General features: G+C 44.3%; 1 protein-coding gene and 1 long non-coding RNA gene across 5 annotated transcripts in view; one reads left to right on the top strand and one right to left on the bottom strand.

Moving 5' to 3' along the window:
- SALL3 (spalt like transcription factor 3) overlaps nt 1–11,132 on the bottom strand; it is a 25,867-nt gene extending 14,735 nt beyond the window's left edge. For all 3 annotated transcript variants that reach the window (XM_005509816.4, XM_065052247.1, XM_021297659.2), the window contains exon 1: nt 10,640–11,132. In XM_005509816.4, the coding sequence (XP_005509873.2) occupies nt 10,640–10,718 (79 nt within the window). In that variant the 5' untranslated portion in view covers nt 10,719–11,132. The remainder of the gene's footprint in view (nt 1–10,639) is intronic.
- Nucleotides 11,133–11,966: 834 nt separating this feature from the next.
- The window catches only part of LOC135578516 (uncharacterized), a 91,855-nt gene continuing 83,701 nt past the window's right edge, over nt 11,967–20,120 (top strand). For both annotated transcript variants that reach the window (XR_010470232.1, XR_010470231.1), the window contains exon 1: nt 11,967–19,140. This is a non-coding gene — a long non-coding RNA (uncharacterized LOC135578516). The remainder of the gene's footprint in view (nt 19,141–20,120) is intronic.

Here is a 20,120-nt window from a genome sequence, read left to right as displayed (position 1 = left end):
GATGAGGAGAGCTCAGCTCATTTCTAATGAAATAAATAGCTAGTTTTGTACTATCTCAGGGGACCAGTCTTGAGCCCATACTAATGGGGGCCCTACAGCTCTGTTTTGTATTCCTCCTTCCCGCAACCCCCATGCCTTGAAAATAGTGAGAATACTTTTCAGATGACCGACCCAAGTACGTACATCTCACCACCTGTTTTGAAATATTCAAGGACTGCTTTTGAAAAATATTTTAGAGAACAATGCTAGAGAGTCATTAGGGGTTTTTTATTTCCCCAAATCAATTTCAAAGTAGACATACAAAGAACCTCACCACAGTATTTTCAATTTAGGATACATTATTTTGGCATTTCTTAAGAAATCATACAAGTTAAATCTCTCCCAAAGCTGCACTTTCTTGGACTGGTAAGGAAGCAGGTGACACAGATAGCACCGAAATAAATGCTGCTTTGCCATAGATGACAGCACATGTCCTGCACAGCACACTGAGGCTACTAAGCTGCTTCAGAGAATGACAGACTATAGGCACAATCCAACAGCTCCTACTCAAATGAGCAACCTTTACTCACATCAGAAACATCACGAAAATTAACAGAATTGAAAGAGTATGAACTAGTCATGCAAAGAGCAATCTTTGTGGTCTTGCCCCAATCAAGCACTCCAGAGGGAATTAAAATAATGACTTTTATATATATATACACATATATATGTGTGTGTGTGTGCGTGCATTGGAGAAATGGACGTTGCCCTAGTATTTCACAAATTAGGTTTTTAACATCCTTTTCAGTAGTACTTATTGATACGAAAGGACTGAGGTACTATATTGTTGCTTTTGAAGTGTAAGTCCTCACCGACTTCGATAGGGAATAAAGCTCAGAAGCATATGACTCCACATAATAGGGTATTTTTGTTGTTTGTTAAAACTCAACCACTTTACGAAGGACAGAAAGCAATACCAAAATTTTATCATTACTCCAGGTTATCAAAATTTAAAATGTTAAAATATTAAGCCAGAAGTTAATTTTTGGTTCTAGTTACAGCTTATACCTATTACAGGAAAACGAAGCATTTTTCCATGTTTCCTTATGTTTTACAGCTTGCTTTCATTTTCTACTATATTATAAAGCAATTAAATCCATTAGGTACTGAAAAATTTAATCTTTTTGTTTTATTTTTCCTGAGGAGAAACAATATTTTTTACTATTACAATGACAATATGGTGCAGTGAAAATTTTCAAGGACTTTGGAGGAATTAATCGAGCACTTGCTTAATCTTATAGCCATGGCTTGAATTTTGCAGTTCTTACTTAGACAAAAGGTGTTGAATGAGAGTTTTGTCAAGCAGTCACTAATAACCTCTCAGTTATTTTCTTTCTCTCATTAGCAGTCTTAACGGCTAACAGACTCATCTGAAGCTGCTATGGGATGCAAGATGAATTACAGCACGTAAAGCTTATCCTATGAAAACAGGTGAAAAATTGCAGGCAGCATCTCCCAAATGGCACCCGAGGCGAGCTCCTGAGCAGGTACCAACCCGCAGAGCTGTGCTGGCTCCTGCACAGCAACAGCACTTCACATCACTGGGGTCTGGCCCTAAAACTAGCCCACAAAAATTCCAATGAAGGGATTTTTTAGTAAGTCACTTTTGGATAGCAATACCTGAAGCCACTCAGGTGCTCTGCTGACTAAGAGCGGGGTGCAAGGGGCTGGCAGCAGGAGGCTTTGCTCTGCCACCCTCACCAAGCACACCCACCAAAGGCTTTCCAGGCTGGAGCAATGTGTGGCTGCGGGGAGGATGGTGCTGGCCTGCTTTCTGGCTGTCCAAGAGGAAGGGAGAGGGCTGGAAAGGTGCCATGGGTCCTTCAGTCACCCTCAGGCCATGTGCAGAGTTGAGAAAAAAATGCCACAGCTGCCGACTACATGCACACAGGATTTGTAAACCTGGCTCTACTAGTTCCGAATTTTTACTGCGAGCATATGTCTCTCTGCACCACATGCAGGGGAAGCCTCTTGCATGATGTGCAAGGGAAAATATAATGACTGGATGCTTCAAAAATGCTGCCATCTACTTTTGTGAAACAGACTAAAATAAAACATCACAGTCTAGTCAGGTTAATTCTGAAAGCATATGCTGTTTATTAAATGCCCCGTTTCTTGGGACTAAATGCTTACTGTCTGGAAAAAAGCCCCAACCGACTCCTCTGTGTTTGATCTTTGCTCCAAAATCTTTTGATTTTGTCTCAAATCACTTCTAGTTCCATATATGTAGATTATCTGAAAAGCACCTTTTCAATTATATTAAAGAAGGACAATTACAATCAATTTTTCTCTGACAATTCAGTGTTTTCTTGTATTTTGTTACTCTGTATCACAGAATCCTCAAATTATGTGTGACTCATAAGACATTTGGATAAAAATAGGTAAGAGAACAAGCATTTTCTAGGCTTCCACCTATTTCAAATTGCTGATACCTTCCTGAAGCATACAAACCAACATGTCTTGCAAAGGAATCCTACCAATGTGCGAGTAAAATATTTTCCGAAGCTTTTTTTTTAGACTATATGCAATTACACAAATGAAAGCATAGAAAAGCACTGTATGCATTGCTATTTTTTCTACACTCAGGGCTGCATAGTTGAAAACCATTATTTTCTAAATGTAGGAATTTCAGGAAGGAAGAAAAAACACGGATCTTTCACTGAGATGCAGTGTACGAACTGTGAAGAAGTTTCAGAAAAAAATGCATTTGTTAATAAAATGTCTGCGAACTATGAAGACGTATAAAATGTTCTCACACGCAAATCTAATAATAACTTCATAATGCTGCTCACAGCACTTCTGTATGTTTAAACAAGCAATATTATAAATAAAACTCTGAGCATAGCGCACTGATTCAGGACAATTATTTACTACTCCTACCATCATAATACACAAACTTATTTTTCCCCAAGCACAATTAAATAAAGAAAATATGTTTTTTAAAAACCCCACAAATTTGTTTTCAAAATTACAGTAATTTGGAAACAGTAGCCTTGTTAACAACGTATTGATCATTTAGAAGAACAGTATTACTTTTTCCTTAGCTTTATCATCTCTTACAATTGACAGAGCTTTTAAAGAAAGTTTTTTAAATTGTTAGAACACGTTGATTCCATTGCAAATTAATTCTTTTTAACTCTTTATGATAGCTTTGAATCCCATAAAGAAAGATAAATTATCACATACTGAGCCCAAGCTGTGAAACAGGAGGAGACAAATAGAGACCCCTACTGTGTTTAACAATGTAGAAGAAATTCCAGACTCAATAGAAAAATTTTCTGTTCTTTTTCTCAGACCACAAAAGCTGTTAGTATGGATTTGAACAGTGGAGGGCACTCTTGCTATGCAAAAACCCATACTGACCTGGCACACTCGGTGTGATCTATTGAGTAGCCTGAATCTCAGAATTTGTTAAGTAACAGCCACCTGTGGCACAGGCACTAACTGTATTCTGTTAAAAACATTTGCAGTTTCTAATCTGTGCAGTGAAGCACTTTGATATCTCAAACACTGGCGCCCTTCTATGTGTATGCAGATGTGGAACAGACGCAAACTTCACAAATTGTCTGGAATATTTGTGCAAAATATCATATTAAATAAGACCTGTGTTATATTTTTCAAAATCACATAAACAGCTATTCGGTTGGCTGTTATGGCATGTATACATTAATTTCAACTTGTGTAGAATTTCTGTACAAATATACTGATGTTTGTAGGAACTAAGTTTATTTTGAATGCATCAAGTTTTATTAGGAATCCTAAAAAAAAAATCGAGGTCAATACTTCTAACATAGCTGATATGAATAAGATATTAAAAAACCCAAGCCAAACCAAATAAACTAGAAGCAGAACACTAGATTCAGCATAGCTTTCTTATTTTGAAAAGTATATAATTAACTACATCTTAAACTATGTAAATCTAAAACCCTGCAGAATGAAGCCAGCCACTCTCTGAAAAACCACAGAAATACTGACAAATTTGTATATGGAGGCTCTCATTATGAGAAGACAATGTGAGGACCCAATCCTGCACCTCCTAGATATCTCAAAACCAAACTTACAAGCACTGAACTCAATAGCACTACTCCTTTGAGCAAAATTACTCACATGCAGGAGTGCCTGAAAGAGCAAACTCAGAGTGATTTGATGCCATTTGTGCAGCTCAGTCATTTTGCTCATTTACCATTCTCCATACTGCGGTATTGCAAAAGATAGTAATGCACATAAAGATCTAAACAAATCCATCAGCTTCCGTCATTTCCAGCTTTGAGGACATTAGTGCATCAACAAAATCATAAAATAAAATTATCAAACAGCACCAGTAGAAAGGATCTCCTGAAACCCTGAATAGTGAGTCAGTTTTGATTAACTGAAACAAAAAATACTGCAGCACCTGCAGGGTTAATTAAGCAGCTCAAGATGCTGGGCTTCACAAAAGGGAACCTTTTCCTTCTTTAAGAACTGTAAACACTTGTGCTGAACTAGATGGGCATTTGATAAGCTGTACAGCATGTAGCAAACTCAGAGGGATCTCTAGTTAACACTCAAATTCAGTGTTAACACTTAACAGAACAGTGGTAAGCCGTGCTGCCAAGGTCAACTGCACAGATGTACTAATTGTATTATGAGCTTGACATCCAGTGGCCACCCCTGGCAGGGCAAAGCAGGCAAAGGTTAAATCAGCAAGCCTTGTCAGAGCACTTCTAACTACCCACCCTCGGGGAGAGGCCTGGGGAAGCTGTCGGGCACTCCCTGAGCCCACCTTCTCCTTCCCAGCTGCAGGATGAGCTCCTGCACCCGCGGGGCAGCACCCACACATGCAGCACCCACCCGTGCCTCCTGCACCCACCCTGGCTGGCTGGCTGGGGGCTGCTAGAGAAGGTCAGCAGCCTTCCCAAGTATTTTGGTGTACCTCCCTCGCTCTGTCGAAAGTTTGGAAATTTTTGGGGGTTTCCTTTTCAGCCAGGGATAGGGTCCAAATCTGGGGGGGAGTGGTGGAGAATCAGTTTTAGAGACTGGCAATAAGAGTTTTGGAAGGACTCTTTTTAAAGATTCAATTTACCCCATAGTAAATGATGTTCAAATGTGCTCACCCTGACTACCGCAAGAAAATACTAAAGACCCTACTCTTTTGTTCACTATCTTTTCACTTTTCAGCTAAAAAGAAACACATTTTTAAAACGTGTTTTGTTATGGTTTTCTATCACCATTTTAAACAATTATTTTTCTGGCTTCCTCAATTTTGAAGAGGGTTTTCCTTGTTAAAAGAAATGCACTCTATGTCCAACAACACTATAACAACCAGCTCCTAAAAGTATACTCTGGCCTCAATTCCCTTTTTTTTAATTAATGGAAAATCGTCACTACATTTAGTGGGTAATTTTAAGAGGGCAAAGGAAACAGGACTTTGGCCCTTTACATTGAAATGTACAATTCAATAAAAATTTACTGCTGGAACTAGATTTACTCATGTTTCCTCTGAAAAAAAATACAGCAAATTGCTCTTGCTTTACAAATGCAGTATTACAAAATAAATTATTTTTACATGATTTTGGAAAATGTGTCAGTACTTAACTATTTTAATGTCGTGCCAGACCTGGTTTATTATCAGTAAAAGTAATTGACTCATGCCCTGACTGATGGATAGTCAACAGATATGCCTGTCCTGGCTTGGCAGTCAACAAATCAAATGAAGGAAAGATACTCAGAAAATCTTTGCAGGACTCATACTATTTTTCAGAAATGGCACTAATACTCGTTATTAATTACTTTATTTTTACTCTTTTTTTTTTAAATGCCACCCGTTTTTTAATTGTAGCTCTTCCTCTTTCTTAGGCAAGGAGAAGTAATTTCCAACTGCTAAATGTATGCATATTCCTAGCTTAATTACACAGAATTTAAACCAACACCTTTCAAAATTTCCTCCCTCCCACTCTGAAAAAAGAACCTTAATGTCTACATGAGAAGATCGTAAGACTTCCTCAAGATCAGCACCACCAGATAAGATCTGACCCAGTTTTGTCTACTTTCATTGTTATACATACATCAGCAAACTGGCTGCCTGTTTTACTTTCCTTATTATTCCAAATATTTTCCTATTGCTAACACAGTTCAAAATAGAGTATTTTTAAAAATATACACAGATGTTACACAGTTTGAATGTTAAATCCCTACCATAATACCAGGACTTCTATATACAGTTTCAATTACTGATTGCTATCAATGGCAGAATTTATAGCAATACTTATTCGATCTTTATTTTTCAAAACAAAATGCCTTCTCTTACAGTTGCCTCAGAACAAACATTTGCAAAATTCACCCAAGTTTTATGTTTACTGACAGGTGCTCAAGTTTTACAGGCTAACTGATATGGAATAACCTCATTTTTGTATGTAGGAATGTCCCTCCAAAATGTGTTTTTACCATCTGTATATACAGATAGAGTGAACACACTCACAGGAAGCTGGTTGCTCCACAGTGAACTGTGTCGTTGCTGTAGCAAAGTCGTCGTGCACATACTCCAAAAGAATAGCAAGCGCAGCCATCAACTGCTCAAAACCTCACAGCCCAATCCCACTTTACCAGGACGAAAAAGATCCATTAGTTTAGAGTATGTTGTATGTATTGAAGAGTGGGGGGAAAAAACGGGTCAAATATTTTTAACAATGACTGCAAAAAGCACATTAGAATACTGTCATTACACAGTTCACTAGAAGGTATCCCTTCCACCTCAGAAAAAAACGACGATACATCTTTGCCAGAAACTTCACATGAAAAAGTCCAAAGCATCATTTGTCATCACCCTTACCGGAACCTCACTTGCACATACTAAGAACCACCTTTCAGCATTGCAAAAAAAATCCTTTTATTATCCATACTTTAAAAATACAAATGCTACTTCTGTGGTTTAATATAAAAATTAATTGGAGCTGAAGCATGTGCATTGTATCTATAATTCTGATTCATTTGTAATCTGTTGAATTAGGCAAATGTGTTAGAAATGTAATTCTACCTATTACAATGCTTGACATTTACTGAGAAACTGATATTATTGTATTCTACAGGCAGTCATTTGAGTCCTTCTGGTGTTTTAAAATTATTTCCATCATATCTTCTAATGTCGTCACCTGAAAGTGTTTTAATAGGTATCTTTTGCTTAGTCTTCTACAGTGCAATTATTCAAGTAATTTATCATCACCAGCTGTTTGTTAACACTTCCTTTCAAAATAATTTAAAAATATATTTTTAGCATTTCACTTTTGACAAATAATTTCAAACGATTTTGAGTGTAAATCTGTAGTTAATGACATTGTTAATTATCTTCATTTTTCCAACAGTTTTTCACCAGCATGACATTGCCCTGTTTGAATGCGGTTGTGTTAAGCTGTAGTCCAAACTGGCTATAAAATTATTTGTTCTGATTCTAAACTTCTGTGGCAACACTAACACAAAAGTTATGGTGAGACCAGTCAACTTAAAATCAGGCCTAATGTTGATCTTCCATTCTGCTCCCGAAACTGCCAGGCTCCTCTCAGCTACTATGAATGGCCCTTCACTCCAAGGATTACGTTTAGGGGACATTCATTTTTAAATGCCTCACTTAATAAAATCCAGTTTGAGTTGATATTAAACATGATTTCATTAAATAAATAACAAGCTTCATTTGCTTAATCTTAACAACAACTTCCACCTTTGAAGATAAACAGCCAAATTAGTGAAAAGGTTACATGTATCAAATAATACTGCAGTTTGCTTTTTAAAAACAACAAATTTTCTTGCTCTGTGCAAACTATTTTTGGTCTGTTGCACAATATACTCAGGAACTTTAGCAATATCTTGATTACAGCTGTGAACAAAGATGAAGAACACTGACTTAACAAGAATTGTTTTAATTCACGAGATTTTGAGTGCTCATTATATCTGGCCTATAAAATTGCTTTCAGTATAGCAATCATTAGCCTTCCTAATATAATGTGTAAACGATTTACATTACATTAATGTGCACTAGATAGCCTTCTACTCGTGTATCCTGTCTCCACCAACACCACTACTTCAGCTTGTTAGTTGTTAACTATGAAGGGTTTCAATCTATTAATTAAAATATGTTTTAATAAAATTAAACATAGCACATTTTGATAACAGCCTTATAAGGCTGAAAAGTATTTACATTGTTGCATTTTAGGGCTGCTGTGAAAGCCGATTTTGTGCTATTCAGGGACTACAATAATAACGCTTTAAAATTCCTCACTGGGATGCAATGTAGTCCTTTTGATGGAAAGACTGTCTTTCTCATTCGGCAGAAATAAATCCATTCATTTGATCATGTAGTCATTGAGGGCAATACAAAACAAACCAAGTGTGAGAAATTCTATGTGATGAAGTAAACAAAACAAAACCCCCAAAAAAAGGGGAAAAAAAGAAAAAAGAAAAAAAAACATTTCCATGACAAAAAGATTCTTTGTCCTTAATCTACCCACCATATGCAAGCGTTTCTTTTTAGCATATCTCTTGTTCTAATCTCGGGTGACATGGCTACATGGATAAGATTCACAAAACAAAACAAAAACCTGGTTTAACAATTTTTTTCAATTTATTAACTCACCAGTAGTGTCATAATGAAGCAGTGGGGTTTTATTTTTCTGTATTGAAATAGAATCAGAGCATGTAAAAGTTTATAATGCCACTCAAGCAGAGACTGGGCTCAACAAATCTTGTTTATGGAATAAAACACTAATTCTCATCTGCCTGCCTATATTAATTCTTTCACATGACCACTGTTTCCTAAGGAAAAAGATTAAATTTTGAAAATGCACTGCTTTGCCCCTCTGCTGTGTCAGAAGGAAGCATTTCTCTGTGTGTCTGTTACTGTCAACATCTAAGTGGGTTTTCCTGCAGCAGCGGCAGTAACCCCCTTAGTAGCCCCGGACAGTGTGGGACTTGCTCCCTGGCTCCCCAAATACGCCGGGAAGGAGCAGGAGGCTTAACATTTTGCCAGTCTGACAGATATTTTAACCTGATGAAGTGGATTAATGCTGCCTTAAGCTTCAGGGCTATAAAGTTCAGCTACAATAGTCAAAATCTTCCTCAGGCTTCAACTTTGCTGCCTTTCTCTCCCCATAGATGAAACTTAAGAGTCATTATAGTTTCGAAGTAGGAGAATGACTTTTTTTCTTTTTGAAGGAACAGGGGGAGATGAAGCAGTGGAGCAAGGGGCCTACACCAAAAGCAGAAAACACTGGGGCTCCCACTAGGTTATAAAAGAAACTAAGAAAGCAGTAGGCTCTACGCATAGAAGAAAAGAAAAACTTTTAAGTGGAAGCTCTTAGCCCAGGAAGAGTGAGCATGGGCTGTGGCATGCCTTGGCATGCTGCAATGCCAAGGACTACTAAAGAAATCAAAGCTGAAATTAAAAAATAAAGGAAGAAAAAAAGCTCTGCAGCCCTCTTCTCGAAAAAATTACAGCGGAGTGGAAATAAGTAGTGATTATAGCCCAAATCCTTCCAGCTTCGGGCACTTGTTCACTAGCAGCCTGGGCAGCCCAGATGTATAAAAGCAAGTGTTCGTGTGCCTGCGTATGAGGAAGGAGCGAAGAATGGCGGATGGGCGAGAAAATCACCCTTCCCCGCTGCCTGCAGCCGGCGCGACAGGGGCCGGTGGCGGTGGTGGCACTCCGTGTCATCCACCACTGATAATAATTACAGTCGCAACAGAGCCAGGAGGCGAAGGGACGATGGCAGCGCAGGGACGGAGGCGAAATGTACTGCTCAACCTTCTCGAAAACATGAAATCAACTCCGCTGCCCCCGCGCACCCGAGCGGCCCTGTCCGCTCCTACCGGGGTCCCCTGCCTGCCACCCAGCGACGGTCCCCCGATCCCCGGCAGCTGCCGGGGCAAACAGGGGAAGCGGTTCGGGCAGCCCAGCGCACAAGCGAGCTGCCTACAAACGCGCCTCCCCCCGCAGCCTGTGCCGGGCGGCCCGGGGCGGTGGGGGGTTGTGAGGGACAGAGGGAGACCCTGGCACCGGCCGATATGGCGCTGCCCCGGGAGAGCGTCCCGGGCCCGGCAGCCCCCAGCCCGCCGGACTCCCCCAGTTGTCGCAACCCCAAGCAGGGCACCTCGGGCCCGGCCGTCTCAACTTTCCTGCCAGCGGGACGAGAGGAACATGGCTCCTACCCGCCCCGAGCCTCCACCGGGGATACCGGGGGGGGAAGGGGTACCCCAAAAAATAAAGAGAGGGAGCACACCGGAGAGGAGGAGAAGGAGGTAGGCGCTGCTCCGGGGCGCCCGCTCATGCAGCTGCCCGAGCCCGGCTGAGTGGGGAGGGAGGGCCTCGCCCCGCCGCCGAGCCCAGCCGCGATAAAAACGCTTGGGAGGCCGGGAGGGAGCTGCTGGGAGGGATGGTTAGTCAGGGGGTGGGCTGCAGAAACTTGGCTAAACTGCTAACTTCTCAGTTCCGCTGCCTCTTCCCCCAGCTGCTCTAATTCCCATTCTCCCGCTGCAGAGTAATTGCGCTCCCATGTTCACCATCACCATAAATCCACCTATCTCCATCCGAAACACACTCACAAAAGGAGAGAGAAGAGGCGCCGGGAGCCCTTACCGTGCTCAGAAACTACCTCCGCTTGTAGCTCTTCGTCCGATTTGAGATGCTGGGGTTTCGCTTGCTTTCGACGAGACATGCTGCTAACTGAGCCGTCTTGACTCTGCTTTTTGCAGAGGCATCAGCGACGTGGAGGTGGAAAGGGGGAGGAATTGGGTACTAGGGAAGGGGGGTGTGGGCTGGAAATAACTGTTCGCAAATAAAAGGCGAGTTGCAAAACCAACCAAACAACAACAGAAAAGGCAACTAACCAACCACCAAAAAACAAAAAACAAAAAACAAAAAGCTACGCTAACCAGCCAACCAAACTGTGAGTGAGTGAATGAGCGGGTGAGTGGGTGAGCGAGTGGGGGATTAGCCGGGTGGGGTGTGCTCGGTGCAGTGGGGTGTGCGCGGCGTGCTGGGGCGGCTGCGCGGAGCGCGCATGGGGCTCTGTAATTATGATTGTGAATAATGCATGGCGATTAATGGTGCTGGGGGCGAGCGCGGATTGGCGCGGCTCCAGCGGACTCAGGCTTGCATATGTAAATGAAGAACGGGGCTCCGCAATTAGCCGCTTAGCTCCGCCAAATGATGCGTCTCCGCGGCACCGGCAGCGCCGCCTGCGAGAGGCACCGACCGCGGTGGCGGCGGCAGCAGCGGCGGCAGCAGCGACACACACACGCACCAGGCAGGAGGGCTCTGTTTTGCACACACTTTACACAACATATGTGCAAGGTTCACTTGTTGGGGGAGGTCACGATCTTCGCTTTTCTGTTTGTCTTTCTTCCCTCACCCGGCTGTTTCTTTTGCTCTGCTTTTTTCTGTCCCCTTTGCTTTTTTTTTCTGGCTTTTTTTTTTTTTTTTCTTTTTCACTCTGCGTCCTCTTCTCTCTTGGTCACTCTTTCCTCAGAAGTTGATCTGAAAGGCGTGTGATTTCTCTGTGCGTGAGAGTAATTTCTTCCCAAGAGGAAAAGAAACTTTTGTGTATGCTTTTTCTTTTTCCCTTTACTTTCGGTGTGCGTGTGTGTTGCTCTGCTCTTCTTTCCCCTTGATCTTCACATGCTTGTCTTTAGCTCTTCCTCCATCCTGTCTCGTATTCCGTCTCTCTTTCTCTGTCTCCACGGCTGACTTTTGTTCTCTCCTCTCTCCAAAGCGCACGCATGCACACACAGAAGATCTTGGGCAGTTTTGTCTTTTCACCTCTCCTTCCTTCTTCTTTGTCTTGCAGCTTCTTTCTCCAAGCAGAGACTCCCCGTTGGTGGTGGTGGTCACTTCCTGTTGTCCATTGGTAGGAAGTTTTTTTTTCTTTCTCTCTCTCTCTCAGGTTGTAATGACTTTTTGTGACACTCCTCACCCCACCCCCCCTCCCCCCCCGGCTCAGTCGTGTGTCCTGTTAGCTAATGACAGCGGTCTCGTGTGTGCGCCGATGAGCAAGTCCTTGGTCTCCAGCAAATAGTATCGATCTTCTCGCAGACTTGGGGGGCGGGGGGTGGCTATTGTTGTCGCAGGGGTGATCCCCCCGTCGCCTGCCTTGCCTCGCTCCCTGCGGCGCTGGCAGTGCTCTCTGCGCGGCGGCTCCCCGGTCGATGCCTCTGCTCCGCGCCGAGGAACGGTGCGCGCACCGCGGCCGCTGTTGATTTCGGGCAGATAAACTTTCAAGTTTGGGAGACGTGCGGGTCACCCGGCAGCTCCTCCTACTTTCCTCCTCCTCCTCCGCCTCCCGTGCCGCGCTGCCCGGGCTGCCGCCGGGGCTGCCCCCGGCCCCGCAGCCCGATCAACTCCCCCGCCGTCTCCGAGCCTCCCTCTCTGCACGCACTTTCCTAACAGCGGCTTTTCTCCCATGCCCCCCACCCACCCTTTTTTTGTAAAATTGAGTGGGGGGGAGGCTTCCCTCCCCGCCGCCCCTTTCCACCCCCGCTCTCCACTCTACCGCATTGCAAGTTGCCGGGGAGCCGGGCCGAACCTCCCCCGCCCCGTCCCGCCGCCTCGCGTCCCCTCCCGCCCCGTCCGTCCCACGGGGAGGCGGGCGGCCCAGTCGCCGCGCAGCAGCTCCAACTCCCCGGCAGCTGCCACGAGTTGCCCCTTCCCGCCGCCGTCCCTGTCCGCCTGCCCCTCTGCTGAGGCGGGCGGGGAGCGCGGCCAGCCGGTCTCCCATGGCAGGGACCCGCCGCTAGGATGTACCCCACAGTCGGTGATCGCCACCGCGCAGGGTTACGCAGTGCGCGCACTGCCCGGGAGCGCGGCTCTGTGCCTGTGTGTGGTTTGGGGGCGGGAGGCTGCTCCGGCGGACCCTGCCACCCTCTCCGCTGTTTTGTTTTGGGGTTGTTTTGCATGCTTTTTTTAACTGTTAGTTGCAGACCGGGCCCTGCGCGTTGCTCGGCCCGTTCCCCGCCCCGTGCTGCGCTTGGCAGAGCGGCCCCAGCTCCGGCCGTCGCCGGGGCGCGGAGGCGCAGCTCACCTTGCCGGGCGGCAACAGGCAAGCTCCGTGTATGGGGCCGGGGATCAGGGATTTTCTCCTAATACCCCCACCCCGGTCCGTGTAATCCAGCCCTAGTCCTTAAAACACACTAACCCTGTCTTCTTTGGGAAACTCCTCTGTGTAAACTTTCCCTGCTGATAGCTCGCTTTATCTCGTGCGTTGTGATACCGTGTCTCTGGGGTTTCGGTTTATTCCTCGCTTTTATGTTGGTAGGCAAATCAAATAAAGTTAGAGCCGACAGTTTAAGCCACTCCGGATAGTTTGCTAACACGCAAACCATCAGCGATTTCTGTGCTGGAGGTATTCGTTAGAAAAGCGCACGGCCCTGAAGGGTAACAATACTGAAACGCCAAGTCAATGCCTTTTAGATATTAGACGAGGATACTTCTCAGTCCTTCGTTTAGCGAGATGTTTACACGAGACCCTTCGCAATGATTGCCCACTTCATGATTAAAAAACTTGTTTGGTGCTTACAAATTCTAATACATCTTCTCTCCGTCTGTCCATCCTTGCTGAAACTTTGGTCGCACAAAGAGTGTCTCATTTAAAATACCTGGAGACGATCGTGATGGCTGAAATCTGACGTGATTTTCTAATACGATGTGTGAGGGAACGACTTCATTAATCAAGGTTTTTTTTTTTTTTCTTTTTTCTTTTTTTTCCCCCGTCAGAAGTAGGAATTTATTGCACCCGGCGTACACGAATAACACGTTATTTGTGTGTATATGCTGCATTATATTGTAGGGAGAATGCAGGTGAAAGGGAGCGTCTGCGGGCGTTCAGGTAACACTCAGCACCGCTGCCGCGAGTGGGGAGCTGGGGCTAGGGCTTCTCCTTCCACGGCAGAAAGGTACATTCTCTGATTTGCTTTGGGTGCAGGGCCTCAGCTACCCCCTGTGACTGAAACATTTGCCTGGAATAAGAGGGGACACACTTTAACCTCACCCAGGCATTTTTTTTTTTTCCAATTGTAGTAGTACCAGTCATCTTTTAAAAGGATTTGTTGCTGTTACTCAGGCAACATTTTTTTTCCCCCTAAACTTTGACGTTTTCTGTTTGCTCAGTGCCTGGTAGTTCCCCAGGAGCAGGCGATTTCTTGAAGAACGTTTTAAAAGTGTCTTTCTTATAGCGCGATGTGGGGGGAGGGCGGAGAAAGGCAGGTCATTGACAGCATTATAAAAACAAAACTTTGTCCATGATATAAAATAAAATGATTGAAAATTAATATGATTTTGCGGAACGTGAGAGAATCTTTAAGTGGAAAATTAAATAATCCCGTCTTTAATGTTTAATGAACAATGGAGAACACAACAGGCAAGAAAGGCATAATTACCAGATTTGTATCTCTTGACATTAACATATTCTAGGGTTACAAGATTATGGTTTTCTTTCCTCTTACTCGGCTCTCCTTCACACTTTTTCTCTTGGAGAAAAGCTCGCCGCTATGCGCGGGGGTCGCTGAGCACCCACGCCGGGGACGTGCCGCCGAGCTCCGGCTGCGGCACCGCCGGCACGTACCGCCGGGTCCGGTGCAAATCGCCGGGGGAAACTTTCTACCCGACCTGTGTGGAAAACCTTGACAGTGCAAAGATCTCGGGAGGCGAGTGGAAAGTTATGAAGTGAAACGTGTCTCCCCGGCCCCTGACTCCCCCCGCTCCCGGTTCCCCATTACACCGCAAAGTTTTCCACGGACCTTTTAATTAATCTTCCTGACTTGAGGGGGGAAGAAATAATGATGATGCATTCGCTGAAGTTGGGCTGCGAAAAACGCGGCCATGCGGGGCAGGGGGATAAGGGGGGGAGATCGGTTAGCCGCGTAACTGTCTGCGCGCCCACGTACTTAGGAGCGCGCAGAGGAGCGGGAGCCGCGGCACCGCGCGTATGCGCGACAGCTGTGGGGCCGGCAATCACGCGTTTCCCGTCGCAAACCGCGTCCGCTCGCGTGCCCCTCGCCGTGAATAAAATGCTGTACTAGCGATGGCGAGTAAAAGAAGTTTACCTCTCCGTAATTAATTCTAATTTGTTAATTGTCTTCCAATTTTGCGATGTTGCTTTCATCGTCAGAAGCGACACGTTACTATTCTGCCTGCTTAATAATATTATTTACCAAATAGTACTTTATTTTTTACATTGATAGGACACCTAGTTACGCGTTTGCTTTAATTTTTAATCCTTATTCAGTGTCAATAAAAACGTTCAGAAAGCTTTTCTACAAGATCGGCTCTACAAAAACCATATATGTAGTTCTGTCTACACTTAGGTACAACGTGGTTGTTCTTAAGTCCATCAAAGCTACCAACAGGCGGATAAGATAGATCTGACGTTTGGTGTAATCCATCTACTGTCTTTTATAGTTATTATTTTGCTCAGCAACTTTATTTGAAGGGGCGTGTAATAATTTGGGCTTTATTTTCTATCATTTTATACTCTTCCTGGCAAGCTGAAGTAGCGTCTTCCGACCCCCTTTCTGCACGACGACTTTTGCCTGAGGACCCTGGGGTTAAAACCAGCACAATTTTCTCTGTTTAAACTGCAACAACTAACCGCTAATTCGTTCTCACATGAGCAAAGATATTACCATACTAATATTATTATTGGTAAGAAGAGGTAATTGATAACACCACCTGCCACTCTGCAGCAATCACGATGATAAATGTTTCCATCAGAGGGAAATCTGTGCTTGGTCTACCACAGCCTAACCCAAACAGCATGTCAAATGTCAATTATAAAGATATTTTTTTTTTTTTGTAAAGCAACTAGCCCCACCACAAGATTTACAGAACCAGTCTACAGCAAAACCGTGCCTAAATGTTTTGCTTTGAGCATGTAAGTTACTTTTCCTTTTATTTAATATCATGCCACCCTTGGAGCTAAATAAACATGATTCATACACACAAAAGCTTATGCTCACACTTAGCAAACTCCAATTACCATCCACTTCCATTCTTTAATTTAACAGATGATACATTAATTTCACCAACAATTTTCAATACTCTGTGGAATATTTGTAATACACATAGTTATGGGGACATTATCAAGGCAACAAACATTTAAACTCACACATACATGTCATGCACACATATAGATGTGTAGATGCTATATAATTAAACCACTGTAATTGTATTACAACGTGTGTTAGCACATACTCCACAAAGTATACAAGAGTGCATATGAAAGCAGTGCTTTTAGCCCCTTTGCAAAAATCTGTATCCTTCTGAAAATGACAAGTGACATTAATATTAAAATGTATATATATGCATACCACACACAAACAATGTAAGATTGTTCACTAACTCTAGCTATATAAATAGTGATGCCAATTATAAAAACTTTCATCCCCTTGGCTACAGATATGCTCAGACGATTATTATTAGTTTGTATTAATAGATGCAGGCCTCAAAAGACGAAATCAGCTATTGATAATTGCAAGAAGTATACAGCAGCTACTGTATCGATCGGCTTGTCCCTTATTCCCCTGGTAAAGGAGAGATAAGAAGACACACTCTTTAGTGCAATATAATTTCTTTTGACCTATCTGCTTGCTACAGACTTATGATGAATAGCCGGAGTGGTTAAAGTCCTTTATCACGAAAGTTACCCCTTGATATAATATTGATTCTTTATAACTAGCTCCAAACACAAAAATCAAACTGTCCACTTGACCATCATCATCATCAATATCATCACAAAGGCTCCGGAATAAGGATCAGCACAGGACTGAAAACGCTTTCTATAATCTGCCCACCTAATCTTTATTTGCTGATGATGAAAAGAAAAGGGTTGTGAGTGCGTGTATGTGTGTGTGCACGCCGCGGGGGCGGGGGCGAGCGGAACAGGGAATGTCATCTGAACAAATAATAAAAAAAAAAAGGTTAAGAAAAAAGACCGTTCCGCCTCCTTCAAAAGAAACCGAATGATGATCACCGACATTAACGATCACGCTTCGAAGCCCCGTTCTCCTGAAGGAGGGGAATCAAATGCGGAAAAGGCCCGACGTGATATTATACTCGGGTGTCATCCCCTCCCCCCCCCCCCCCGCCCCCCGCCCCGAGTGAAGCGGTCTGCGGTGAATGTAGAGAGTTACAAAAGAAGCAATCCCGGCTGGAGTGATGTCAGGCAGCATTCTCCTTGGTAAGAGTCAGGACTAACAAGTCGTCTTCTCACTTTCCCTCCTTTCGCCGGTCCACGGAGCGATCCATCATTTAATTCCAGATCACCCGGTGATCCATTAGAAAGAAAGAAAAAAAAAAAAAAAGAACAAGGAAAAAAAAAGACTAGGAAACGAGCCGCTGATGTTTGGGTTGATGTCTAATACGCAATATCTATAGAGTGATGTAGAAAAGGACGAGCGTAATCCACATGTATATTGCCTTAAATTAACGGTATTTCCTTTGCCTTCCCTCTCCATAGTACCAGCATGCTTTTTGCTCGGGGTTGCATTAGCAAAATCACCAGTAATTACAAGCGTGTGTACACTGGGAGAATTAAAATTGGGAAGGTGGGAGGCAGGACGTGATTCCCCTTTGGAGCAATCAGGAATGGGAAAGGTTTCGTTCCATGCAAACGGTACGTTGATCACATTTAATGGGCTAGTTAGACTCACATTCAAGCCGAGGTGCCATTTCAGCGCAAGTTTGCGCTTTTCAGGCGAGCAGGGGAAGCGGGGGGAGGGAAGGAAAAGGATGAAAGCGGCCACGGCAGTTGAAGTTCTATTCAGTCCTTCCGGCGCCCCGAAGGAGAAAGGCTCCAAGGAGAATACCCTTGCTACCACGGGCACCTTTTGGGGAAAACGGGAAGGAGGTGCAGCGCCGGGCAGACCAGAGACAGCTCCGGCCGCGCCAGGGGATGAGCCGCGCAGCGGGGCGCCGGCCCTGCCCCGCCCGGGGGAAACCGGGCCGGACCGTGCCGCAGGGAGCCGAACTGAACCGGGCCGCAGGGACGCTCCCCGGGACGCGCCGAAGCGCCGCTGCGACGGCTGCTGCCGCTCTCCCGTCGCACCACGCGTGCGGCGGAGGCAGCCCCTGCTGAGCCACACGGTTCTTCGGAGTAGCCGGTGCCACACGGGGGCCACCGGCGCTGTAGCAGCCCCGCCGTCGCCCGGGACCCCGCTCTGCTGCCGCCAACTTTGCCCGACTTGGCAGATTTCGCCCTGCCCCCCTTCGCCCACGTCCAGCAGCCTCGGCCTGCGCAGCCTTGGGGCCGCCTCTTCCACTGGGTGGAAGCGGAGCTGGAAGAAGTGGGAGTCGCGGGCGGCCGCAATGCTTCCACCCGTGGCGCAAGAAGGATCACGGAGGTGGCAGCGGTGAAACCTAGGAGCTTCGACACTGGGAGCCTCGATCAGGCGCCTGCCCTTCCCCAGGCCCCCTCCTCCCGCGTACTGGGGCCAGAGCCCCCACCCGTGGGAGCAATAACGGCAACAATTACCATCATTGCACTTTCATCCCTTCCCACACGGGAGGCTTCGTTCTCTCTATGAGCGGCTCATAATTACGGATTTTAAAAGCTTTTGTCCCTCCCACTACGTCCTCAGGACCCTCTCTCTCCGCTCCTTCTCCCCACTGAAATAACGTACTGGGTCATCAGAAAAAAAAAAAAAAAAGAAAAAAAAGAAAAAAAAAAGAGGAGGGCAAGGATGTACTGAATATCGAGATCCATTGAGGCTAGGGAGAGGTGTGTGTCTGTGTGACCTGATGAGGAGCAGAAGAATTGTTCACTGATATTGTTAGAGGATGAAACGAGTCAATCAAAAAAATAGAAAAAGAGGACAGCCTTTTGCTCGGGTTATGCCACATGACTTGATATTAATTATGAAACAGACATCACAAGTGCATACAGGATAACAGAGGGTGTTCTTAAGATTTCAGTGCCTTTGGGGATAACAAGAGGCAAGGTTTCCCAGCAGATAGTCTAACACGTGGTGGTCTTTTCCTAAAAACAGATGGTGACAGAAGGAAAAAAAATGAAGAAGTGGAAATGGGCAAGTGTATCACGCTGGCTGGTGGGAGAGGGGCAGAAGGGTGCTATCACCTTTAAAGTACTGGTAGGTAGAAAAGTTGATCAAATTATGATTGTTCCTGGACTTTTTTTTTTTTTGTTGTTCAATAATGCATATCTTTGCTATGACCTAATGATATGTGTGCTGTTGAGCTTCACAAAATTCATTCATGCTTCCCTTGATGGGTCTAGGTGTAAGAGATGATGACTAACAAAAGTGATATAGATTAGCATCAATTCCCCTTATCTGGTGACAAAAATAACATCATGTCAGCACTGTGTACATCCTGTCATCAAATAATACAATATAATTTGATTAGTTGAATAAATAATCAGGTATTGTCCAGACATATAGGTCACCTACTTGCAAATTAGATTACTCTGCTTAGGTACAAGCAGCGCCTGATTAAGAAACAGCTTCTCCCTATGTCACTCTAGCTTTCCTTTAGAAAGAATGCCTGATATTTTCAAATGCAAAGGGTTTTGAAAATGCTTATTTGTTTTGCAAATCCTGTATGTGTTTTCAAGCTTGCATGCAACATTTATGCAGTCTGTGCTAGAGAAGTTTACTACAAAACTAAGCTGAGTTGTTCTTATTTCTCTGACTATCTGCAAGTTTTAAAGCCTATGTGCTTATCTGAAGTAAGGATAGCTGAAATACAATCTTTTTGAAAACTAAGCAGCATACATTTCCATAAATGATTTTGGCTAACCCACTCTGACTGCACACCCATATAAGTAACAGGAATGTGAGAAAGAATAAAGTGTTAGATAAGGAAGCATGGAAACATTTAAATTCTGAAGTCCACACTAAGGAAGATTGTCAGATCCTAAGGTTGTCAAATCCCAAGCACGTTGGCCTTTCAATGTAAACCATTACATCACACACTGCAGAAGCAGGAGAAAGCTCTAAGTCTGTCCCAAGGCTCTTGAAGGCTGGTGTTTCTGCTGTGTTTGAATCTTTTTGAAAGACACTATTGGCTGGAAGGATCTGAGAAAAACTTTCTTGGCATTTTACTTTTTGCA

This window comes from Columba livia, chromosome 2 (genome assembly GCF_036013475.1).
Source record: "Columba livia isolate bColLiv1 breed racing homer chromosome 2, bColLiv1.pat.W.v2, whole genome shotgun sequence".
In the NCBI taxonomy this organism is placed as follows: Eukaryota; Metazoa; Chordata; class Aves; order Columbiformes; family Columbidae; genus Columba; species Columba livia.
Note: the sequence above shows the minus strand (reverse complement) of the source record. Positions and strands in the feature narration are given on the sequence as shown.